Here is a 10,489-nt window from a genome sequence, read left to right as displayed (position 1 = left end):
GGTGTAGATTCAAGTTTGTTCAAACCCCCGGGGTTAGGGTTGGGATATGACGGGGATCAAAGTTTAACCTAGGAATTCCGAATATATAGGGAAAACCTTTAAAATTCTTCTTCTCAAGAACAGCAAAGCCAAATTGGTCATAGTTTTATGGAAGCATCCTTGTGTGGTGTAGATGTAGATTCAAGTTTGATCAAACCCCCTGGGGTAAGGTGGGACCATGATGTGGGTCAAACTTTAACATAGGAATACATAGGGAAAATCTTTAAAATTCTTCTACTCAAGAACAGCAAAGCCATGTTTGATCATAGTAATATGGAAGCATCCTTGTGTGGTGTATATTCAAGTTTGTTCAAACCCAGGGGGGTAGGGTGAGAGAAAAATCGGGTATCAAAGTTTTACATAGAAATTCATAGGAAAAATCTTTAAAAATCCTCTTCTCATGAACAGCAAAGATGTGATTGTTTAAATTTATATGGAAGCATCCTGGGTAGTGTAGATTCCAAGTCTGTTCAAATCATGACCAATCAGGAAAATAGAAGAGCCATATAAGTGGATCATATAGAGTTATACAAAGGAATATAAAGGTTATATCAATAAAATTTTTCATCTTACTGTATAAACAGCAAAGCTTTTATGTATCAAAATTATTTAAAAGTATCATTGAGAAGTATAAATAAATTGAAGTTTGTTCAATAACCCACCTCCCCCTTCTTCGTTGAACCCCTTTTTAGGTCACCTGAGTAAACTCAGGTGACCTATTGCTATCTGTTTTTGTTCCGTCGTCGTCCGTCGTGCGTCGTGCGTTAACATTTGAACATTTTCAGCTTCTTCTCTGCAACCACTGAACTAATTTCAACCAAATTTGGCACAAAGCATCTATGGGTGAAGGGGAACAAAAATTGTGAATTTCATCATCCCTGCCCCCCTGAGGCCCGAGGGGTGGGGCCAAAACCACTAAAATTAATGCAATCTTTAAAAATCTTCTTCTTTACTCCTGGACATCAAGCAGGCAAACTGTTTGCATAATTGTAATCAGCAATGAGTCCTCTATCACAATTGTAAAATTCATAGCCCTGGGGTCAGGGGTTCTAGTGCTAGGGCGGGGCTAAATAAGTAGGTAGTGAAAATGTTATTTCTTTGAAAATCTTCTCTGCTCCTGGGTATTTTATAAAAATAAACCAACTAAGTGCATAATTATGATGAGCAAGAGTGCCTCTACCAAAATTGTGAATTTTATGGCCCCAGGGTCAGGGGTTCTGGTGTTAGGGCGGGGCTCTATTGATTATATAGTGAAAATACATGATTTCTTTGAAAATCTTCTCCTCTGCTCCTGGGTATTAAATAACCTAACTAAGTACATAGTTATGATGAGCAAGAGTGCCTCTACCAAAATTGTGAATTTTATGACCCCAGGGTCAGGGGTTCTTGTTTTAGGGTGGGGCTCTAATGATTATATTATAGTGAAATGCATGAATTCTTTGAATATCCTTCCTGGTTGATATGCTAATGATCTAATTACATATTTAAGGCCAGGATTTATTTTATTTTCAGTTTTACAAACCGTCCGCTCAAGGTTTTGAATGTTCAGAAAAAAATACAACAATTTTTTTCATTCCGTTGTCAAACTTGAGTCGGGATCGAGATTTCACATTTACGAACTCGCACTTCCGGTTTTAAGATGAAACGGCGGGTAAATAAAGCGAGATCTGAAAGATAGCTTGGTTTAGTGTAAAATTCATCGATACGAGTGCCATTTAAAAAGTTTCACCTGTTGAAAGGACAAATAAAATGCTGACGACTTTTTTGCAAAATGACATGCTGGTGAGATAATTATGTATTCGTTTCAAAAGTATCTGTCTGTAAATTATTTTCCTCCTCCAGGTTTTAAACTGCCCCTGGTAGCTGTTGCATATTGCCAGCGGGCAGCAACATTGTTTAGGTCTCTGTTATAGCTTACAGTCTAAGCATCATTCTTCAGAAAAGGGTTGCTTATGCATCAAATATAATGAATAAAACTATGGGAGAAGTTCAGTCCATTTGAGGATGAAATTGTTATGGCAAGAATATACAAATATATACAGGCATGTAGTATCATTTGTATCAGCCAGAAAAAATTATTTTACACTTGATTGAAAAAATGTTCACCCTACACATGCAATACCCCTGTCTGTTTTATGATAGGATTAAATTTTAGAACAATGTCTACACATTCACCTAACACATATTAAAAAAAATGAAGATATTTTGAAAGACTTTAAAAGAATTGTTTTTTTAAAATATATTTTGACCAACATTACAAAATTTATATAACTGGCCCAAACTGGCAGATGATGAAATAAGCAATTAAATGTTTTACTTTCCTATTTGTAAGCATTATAACATGTGTCTATTGATAAGGAGCCTATTATAATAGCATAAAAAAGAATGTACAAATGTTAATAATTGATTTATCAAAAAAAATTTTGATATCCTTCTCCTTTGGGACTTTTTTATTCTCTTGTTCATAACTAAACCTAAACAGAAAAAAATGCTGGCCTTATAATGAAGAAAGGGGCCTCTTTCAAAATAGATAACTTTCAGGGACTCTGGGTCAGGGGTACCAGGGGGGTACTTTGACTAAAAATAAATTAATGCTTTGAAATCTGCCCTTTGATAAGTAATGGTGCCTTCTTCAAAATTTGTGAATTTCATGGCTTTTGGATTAAAACACGAACCAAATACAATCGCTGGAAAGTTGTACATGATACTCAGGTGACCTATAAGGCCCGTGGGCCTCTTGTTCTATTTAAACTTTTCAATACTGAACTGATTTTTGCTTTTAGTTTTACATATCCAGTTGCTTAGGTGAGCAATGTGGCCCCTGGGCCTTATGTTTAACAAATGTTTCTCGACATATCAGATTCAACCAATTTACATGAATTGAAAGTATATGCAGCACTGTTAAGGTTTCCTGTAAAGAAATCAAAGAAATACACACGTGCAAAAAATGTCAACTGCAGCTCTAGTGGTATCCAAAGACAAAAAGAACTTCTCTGGGGGTTTTTAGGGGTCAAAAGGTAGTGGGGAAGAGGTTGGGCTGTAATAGGCCGCATTCCCGATGGTTAAAAGTAGGTGTTTTCCACTATTTTATAAAAGAAATTCCCAAAAGAGAATTCTCATGTCTCTTTTGAGTAAATGTATACAGTAAAACTTGTTTAGTACAAACAGAATTCTCATATCTCTTTTGAGTAAATGTATACAGTAAAACTTGTTTAGTACAAACACATATACATGTATTGCAAATTTACGGATATAGCGAAATCATTTTGAATACCCCACTATATAAATTTAATGAATTTCTTATACTGTTTTCAAGAATTACAGATATAAAGAAGTAATTTCAAAGGTCCCAGCGACTTTGTTATAACTAAGTTTTGCTGTAAATATATATGATATATTTTTGTAAACGTTTTACATTTGGCTTTTACGTGTCTTAAATTTGGTGAAACGCAGCAACCGCTAAATCAAATACAACGCTAAATGTCTCACTCATATACAAACAAATAAGGAGATGAAGAAATGCGCTAAATCAAATCTATGCTAACTTATTCAAAAACCAATTTCAGCCAAATATCGTAGACACTAACATTATGGAAGTGGCCTAAATTACTCTGTTGCTTACTTCATCTATCAAACCTGTATTCTTGTAAAATAATAAGGAATTGTAAGATTTCTTCACGTAACTTGTGTTTATTGTAGAAGAGAAGCTGACATTTGACATTTTCGACCCTGAAAGAGGAGGACATCAACACGAAGTAATAGTGAAGGTAAGTCAAGATTTTGGTGACAATTTTCTGTAATAACGACAGTGCCTAGGCCCTCTAAGAAAAATTGTTTGGTTGCTCTTTTTCGACCTAATTGCTAAAAATTGCTTGACTCAAAACATTTTTAACATTAAAAAGGCAATATTTTTAGCTCACCTCAACGAAGTTGGGGGAGCTTATGTAATACCCTCGGCCTCGGTGTCGGTTTTGGCGTCGGCGTCCCAGGTTAAGGTTAAGTTTTTTGGAGCATTTTTCTTTTTAAAGTAATTCCACCCTCCTATGATGTCATAGTTTTTTGCAAAAACTGTAATTAGTTTAAATGCATACCTAATAGAACAATATCTCTTGGAAGAATGCTTTACAATAGGTGTGATGATAAATATTGTTAAGTTAAAAAAAATTAAAATGCATGTTTTCTATATCTAATCAAATATTCAATCTTTAAAAAACGTTGACAAGGGCAATAACTCCTTCTTAGTTCTCTTCATTCTGGCATTTGCTTTAATGTAAAATAGTTTCCCCTGATATTCACAATTCAAAAGTATCTTTTAAGTAGAAAGTATTTAGGAACACTCAGCATCAAAATTATTCATTTTAACCAGTTTTTACATATATTTTATAATACTGTTTACAAAAAATATGTGATTTTTTTGTTGACATACACCTCTGTTTATTTATGTTTCGCATCTTAAATAATATGGTGACCTATACATTTTTTGCAATAATTGGAAAGTTTAAACTATATTAAGTGAAAATAAATGCAGTTTCTGTACTTTAAACCTATAAAATTGTTACGATGGAATCACTTTAAGTACTTCTATGTCCTGTATTGATTAGACATGCATGGAAGATGGTTTAAGTGTGTTTCATTGTATCAGTCAAAGTTTCAGATGCTGCAATTTCAGCAAAGGAATGACCAGGTTAATGTTTTTGGAGCAGGTTAACATTTTTGGTGCAGTTTTTGGTGTAGGTATCTTTTCCAAGTAACTATAAGCCCTATGTTGACCAAACTGGCATGGATGATACATCTAAGGATGCATACTACCGGGCTTGCTTCAGATGCTGAATCTGACCTACATTTACCGATTGAGTGAACAGGTTAAAGTTTTTGGTGCAGGTTTCATTTCCAAGTTACTATAAGACCTATGTTGACCAAACTTGCATGGATGATACATCTAAGGATGCATACTACCGGGCTTGCTTCAGATGCTGAATCTGATCTACATTTACCGGTTGAGTGAACAGGTTAAAGTTTTTGATGCAGGTTTCATTTCCAAGTTACTATAAGACCTATGTTGACCAAACTTGCATGGATGATACATATAAGGATGCATACTACCAGGCTTGCTTCGGATGCTGAATCTGACCTACATTTTCTGGTTGAGTGAATAGGATAAAGTTTTTGGTGCATGGTTCATTTCCAAGTAACTATGAGTTCTTTAATGACCAAACTTGCATGGATGATACATATAAGGATGCATACTACCAGGCTTGCTTCGGATGCTGAATCTGTCCTACTTTTTTTGGATGAGTGAAAATATTAGTTTTTGGTGCATGTTTCATTTCAAATTAACTATGAGACCTATAATGAGCAAACTTGCATGGACGATACACTTTAGGATGCACACTAATGGACTTGCTTCGGATGCTGAATTCGACATACATTTTTCAGATAATAGATCAGGTAAAAATTATGGTGCAGGTCTATTACCAAAAAACTATTAGGCTTATATAACATTGTAAAAACCAAACTTGCGCAAATAGTGCATCAAGAGATGAAAACTCTCAAATTTGCTTCAGATGCTGGATTTTGATTACATATGTATGAAGAAGAACTAGTTTAAATTTTTTATGTAGGTCTATTTCAAAGTATCAAATCAAAATTGCTTAAATATTTTCATTTTTGGAATGTACACTTTTTGTTGGTTAATTGTGTGGCTTTGCCTTACTTAAAGACAACATTTGTTGAGGTGAACTCTGTAATTTCTGATTACCTATTTTATTTTACATGTATGTATCCAGAATGAAACATTGAAATTGAATTTTCTGAAGTCTCATCTCTACTTACCAACTGACTTTTTTCATCAGAAGCCGCCTGATGGCTAACAAGCGTATTTTAAACTTGGCCTTACCTGTCTATTCCGTCAAATGTCCAAACTTTAAAAATGTCACTTTAGGGTGTCAATAGTGTTCTCCTTTTGTAATCAGAATGGTGTTTGTTGACACCTTGGCTACGTGCAGATATATAGCTTTAGGCCTAGCGTTGTATGTATTTGTCTTAGATCATATATAATGTGTTTGATTCAAATTTCAATTTACAAAAAATGTAGGTCTGCTTATAACTTTACTATGTGGCTTTGTAATAAAGTTTGCAAATATACAGGTATAAAACACTTTGTTGTACCTTTAGATATTTGTTTCTATGCATATCTATATGAAGAAAGTCTAATATTTATAATATTTTGCTGAGCGGGCATAAAAAAAATCAAAATTGGTCCTTTTAGTGAGATTTTCAACTGGCAATCGGATGCTGGATGCTTACGTCACACAAAGAAGGGACCTGAATCACATTTGCAATAGTGAAAAAACTGAGGTTTATATCATGGAAGACAATACAAGATTCATGTGTGTCAAATTATTGATATGTTAAAATAGAAGGTCCAACAAAACCGTTTATTGACTGTGTTCTCTGACGAGATACATGAAATTTAGGCAACATCGAATTGATATATACATCATTAATCATGAATTAAGGAATTTTTTATCGTATGCATTTGTTCGTTAAAACTCAAAAAAAAAAGGTTAGGGAAACACTTAGGTTTGCTTCAATGTATAGAAAAAGTCTTTAATGATTTTCTCAAGAGCCACTGTGCTAGAAAAGCGAAAACTTATGTGGAAGCAGTCTTTCAGAGGTAGTGTTGATTCCTAACTGTTCAAATCACGACGTCAGTGGTAGGGTAGGGCCATAACAAGAATTGAAAAGGGGGACATCTGGAAAAAAAACTGCATGACACTAGTTAGTCAGGTACACAATATGGCCCCTGGGTTACTTGATATTTGCTAGATAAATACCTTGAAATAGCATTACAACTGATTTTTTGGTCACATTTACAGAAAGAAGAGGTAGATTTTGCATCCAGACCAGAAAGTCATCTTGTAAATGAAAATGAATTTGGGAATTTCGAACAATCCATAAATGTGTATGAAGGTAAAAGGCCCAATGAATGTAACATCTGTATGAAAACATTTAATCATCTACATGAGTTACTGACACACATGAGTATACATACAGATAAAAAACCTTATAAATGTGATGTGTGTGGAAAGGCATTCAAACACCCACATGACATAGAGAGACACATGAGGACACATACTGGTGATAAACCTTATAAATGTGATTTGTGTGGGAGGAAAACCTACCAGTTATGTCACCTACATGTACACATGAGGACTCATATAGGTGAAAAACCTTATAAATGTGATGTGTGTGGGAAGGCATACAGCCAGTCACAATGTTTAAAGATACACATGAGGACACATGCAGGTGATAAGCCTTATGAATGTGATATATGTGGAAAGGCATTCAACTGGCCTGGAAATCTACAGAAACACATGAGGACACATACTGGTGAAAAACCTTATAAATGTGATGTTTGCGGGAAGGCATTTACACTGTCACATCACCTACAGAATCACATAAGTATACATACAGGTGATAAACCTTATAAATGTGATGTGTGTGAGAAATCATTCAACAGATTAAATAACCTACAAAGGCACATGTGGGCACATACAGGTGATAAACCTTATAAATGTGATGCATGTGAGAAAGCATTCAAAAGATTAAATAACTTGCAGAGGCACATGAGGACACATACAGGTGATAAACCTTATAAATGTGATGCATTTGGCAAAGCATTCAACAGATTGAATAACTTACAAGCACACATGAGGACACATACAGGTGATAAACCTTATAAATGTGATGTGTGTGGGAAATCATTCAACAGATTAAATACCATACAAGCACACATGAGGACACATACAGGTGATAAACCTTATGTATGTGATGTGTGTGGGAATGCATTCTCCCTTTCAGAAAACTTACAGAGGCACATGAGGACACATACCGGTGAAAAACCTTATAATTGTGATGTGTGTGGGAGAGCATACCCTCATTCTTATACTCTACAGAAACACATGAGGACACATACCGGTGAAAAACCTTATTTATGTGATTTGTGTGGGAAAGCATTCAACCTCTCACAAACCTTACAGAGGCACATTAGTTTACATACAGGTGATACACCTTTTCAGTGTGATGTTTGTGGAAAGGCATTTAAACTGTCACATCACCTACAGGAGCACATTAGAATACATACAGGTGATAAGCCTTATAGATGTGATGTGTGTGGGAAGGAATTCAGTCGGTCACCTGACTTAAAGAGACATATGAGGACACATACAGATGATAAACCTTATAAATGTGATTTCTGTTGGAAAGCATTCAACAGATTAAAAAGCTTACGGGCACACATAAGGGAACATACAGGTGATAAAATTTATAAATGTGATGTGTGTTGTAAAGCATTCAACCAGTCAAGTATCTTAAAGAAACACATTAGGACACATATAGGTGATAAATCTTATAAATGTAATGTATGTGGGGAGGCATTCGCGGATTGTAATACCTTACAGTCACACATGAGGACACATACCAGTGAAAAATCGTATATATGTGATGTGTGTGGAACGGCCTTCTGCCAGTCACATCATTACACATACTGGTGAAAAACCTTACAAATGTGGCTAATTCAAGATTAAAGGGACGTTCTTTGAATAAATGCTACATTTCTGGATGTGGTTTGAATAAATGTCAGTGTGACATATGAAAGAGAATCTCTGACATATATATATGAAAAAGGGAGTATGGATAAATGTGACATAAATGAAAAGGTCTTGATAAATATATCATATGAAAGAAAGGGTCTTTTGATAAATATGTCATATGAAAGAGGGAATTTGGATAATAATGACATATAAAAGAGGGACTTTTATTAATGATGGCATATGAAATAGGGAATTTGAATAATCATGACCTTTGAAAGAGGGATTTTGAATAATTATGACATATGAAAGAGGGTCTTTGGATAAATAAGACATTCATGTATGAAAGAGGTACTTTGAATAATTACGACACATGAAAAAGGGACTTTGAATAATTTTGACATATGGAAGAGGGACTTTGAATAAATATGACGTATGAAAAAGGGATTTTGGATAACTAGGACATATGAAAGGGGGACTTTTGAGAAATGGGACTCGGTGGAGGGATTGGTTATATAGATTGACTATTTACAGTTTAAAGTCCCTCTCCAGAATATTTCACAGATATGGAGACGTCACCATTGCCAGTGAAGGGATGCAGATTTAGGCCTATGCTCGGCACTTACGGCCTTTGAGCAGGAAGGGATCTTTATCGTGCCACACCTGCTGTGACATGGGGCCTCGGTTTATACGGTCTCATCCGAAGGACCACCCCATTTACTCGCCTTTTACGACAAGCAAGGGGTACCGAGGACATATTCTAACCCGGATCCCCACGGGGCGACTCGGTGGAGTGGTGTAGGATACATGACGCATATGTTGGAGGTTCTTCTTATAAATTTTGCATAAACATATATGTTAAATAACCGTGACTTGTCTATTGGAAGGGACTTTATATTTGACATGAAACGAAGACTCTGGATAAATATGACAAACATATGAAAGAGGGAGTATGGATAAATGTGAGAGGAGCTTTTAAAAAATGCTACTTATGTGTGAATGATTTAGAATAAATATGACATATGAAAGAGAGACTTTTGATAAATGGGACTCGGTGGAGGGGTGTAGGATAAATGATGCATATGTTGAAGGTACTTCTTATAAATATTAAATAAACATGTATGTTGGATAACCGTAGCTTGTCAATTGGTAAGGACTTCTAATTGAATTTTCGAGTGGGAGGGACTGATACAGGTTCCATGCTTCTTCAATTTCAAATGAATGAGGAAAAAAAACTAATAATAATTGTGAAAAGACATTTAAATAGTCATTACGTGACTCATCTCATAGCTCATAAATATATGCATGTATTCAATTACTACCTGTGTTATACTGCATTTCAGTGTACAAATATAAATAAGTATGCATTCTGAGTAATTTTTATTTGTATTTTTTTTAGTGTCTTTCGTTGGAGATACTTTTCATGTGATGTCTAAATTGTTTAATTCCTTAGAGTTGTTTTACTTGCACTCCAATAGAACACATTAAATTTGTGCCTTAGGGACACTGTATATTGAATATGTTGAAAGGTATTAACAACAAAAGCATACTAATGCATTAAATTTGACAATCTTACGTACATGCATATCACAAGAGTGAATAAAACCTTTTGATATAATTTTTTCTGTTGTTTGTTATTCATACATGTAAATGGATAACTTTTACAATGTCCTATTGAGAAATCTAAAAATATATTCAATTAAATCTGCATCAAAGCATTTAGTAATAACTATTGCTAGATTTTTTTTCTTCTGAACATCACCATGCCAGAACTATGAAAAAATGATACTTGTTACTGATTGATATGTATGAAGCAAAGGAGATAACGAACAGTATTCAATCTCAAAGTCCATTAAACA

At 34.7% G+C, this 10,489-nt stretch overlaps 1 protein-coding gene across 1 annotated transcript; it reads left to right on the top strand.

Moving 5' to 3' along the window:
- Positions 1–2,986: 2,986 nt before the first annotated feature.
- LOC134237299 (zinc finger protein 883-like) lies at positions 2,987–9,907 on the top strand. Its single transcript, XM_062719394.1, has 3 exons — positions 2,987–3,038; positions 3,739–3,806; positions 6,918–9,907. The coding sequence occupies exons 1-3, from the start codon at positions 2,987–2,989 to the stop codon at positions 8,592–8,594; spliced, it is 1,797 nt and encodes a 598-aa protein (XP_062575378.1). The 3' UTR covers positions 8,595–9,907.
- The last annotated feature ends 582 nt before the right edge of the window (positions 9,908–10,489 follow it).

This window comes from Saccostrea cucullata, unplaced genomic scaffold, assembly GCF_032062105.1.
Source record: "Saccostrea cucullata isolate Sc308-1 unplaced genomic scaffold, CSIRO_AGI_Scuc_v1 ctg4135, whole genome shotgun sequence".
In the NCBI taxonomy this organism is placed as follows: Eukaryota; Metazoa; Mollusca; class Bivalvia; order Ostreida; family Ostreidae; genus Saccostrea; species Saccostrea cuccullata.
Note: the sequence above shows the minus strand (reverse complement) of the source record. Positions and strands in the feature narration are given on the sequence as shown.

Excerpts from the sequence above, each read along its gene's own strand:
- LOC134237299 (XM_062719394.1), top strand. The coding sequence starts at position 2,987 with ATGTCAACTGCAGCTCTAGTGGTATCCAAAGACAAAAAGAACTTCTCT. Across the intron at positions 3,039-3,738 it reads CAAAAAGAACTTCTCTGGGG|AAGAGAAGCTGACATTTGAC; the intron begins GTTTTTAGGGGT and ends TGTTTATTGTAG. Across the intron at positions 3,807-6,917 it reads AACACGAAGTAATAGTGAAG|AAAGAAGAGGTAGATTTTGC; the intron begins GTAAGTCAAGAT and ends TCACATTTACAG.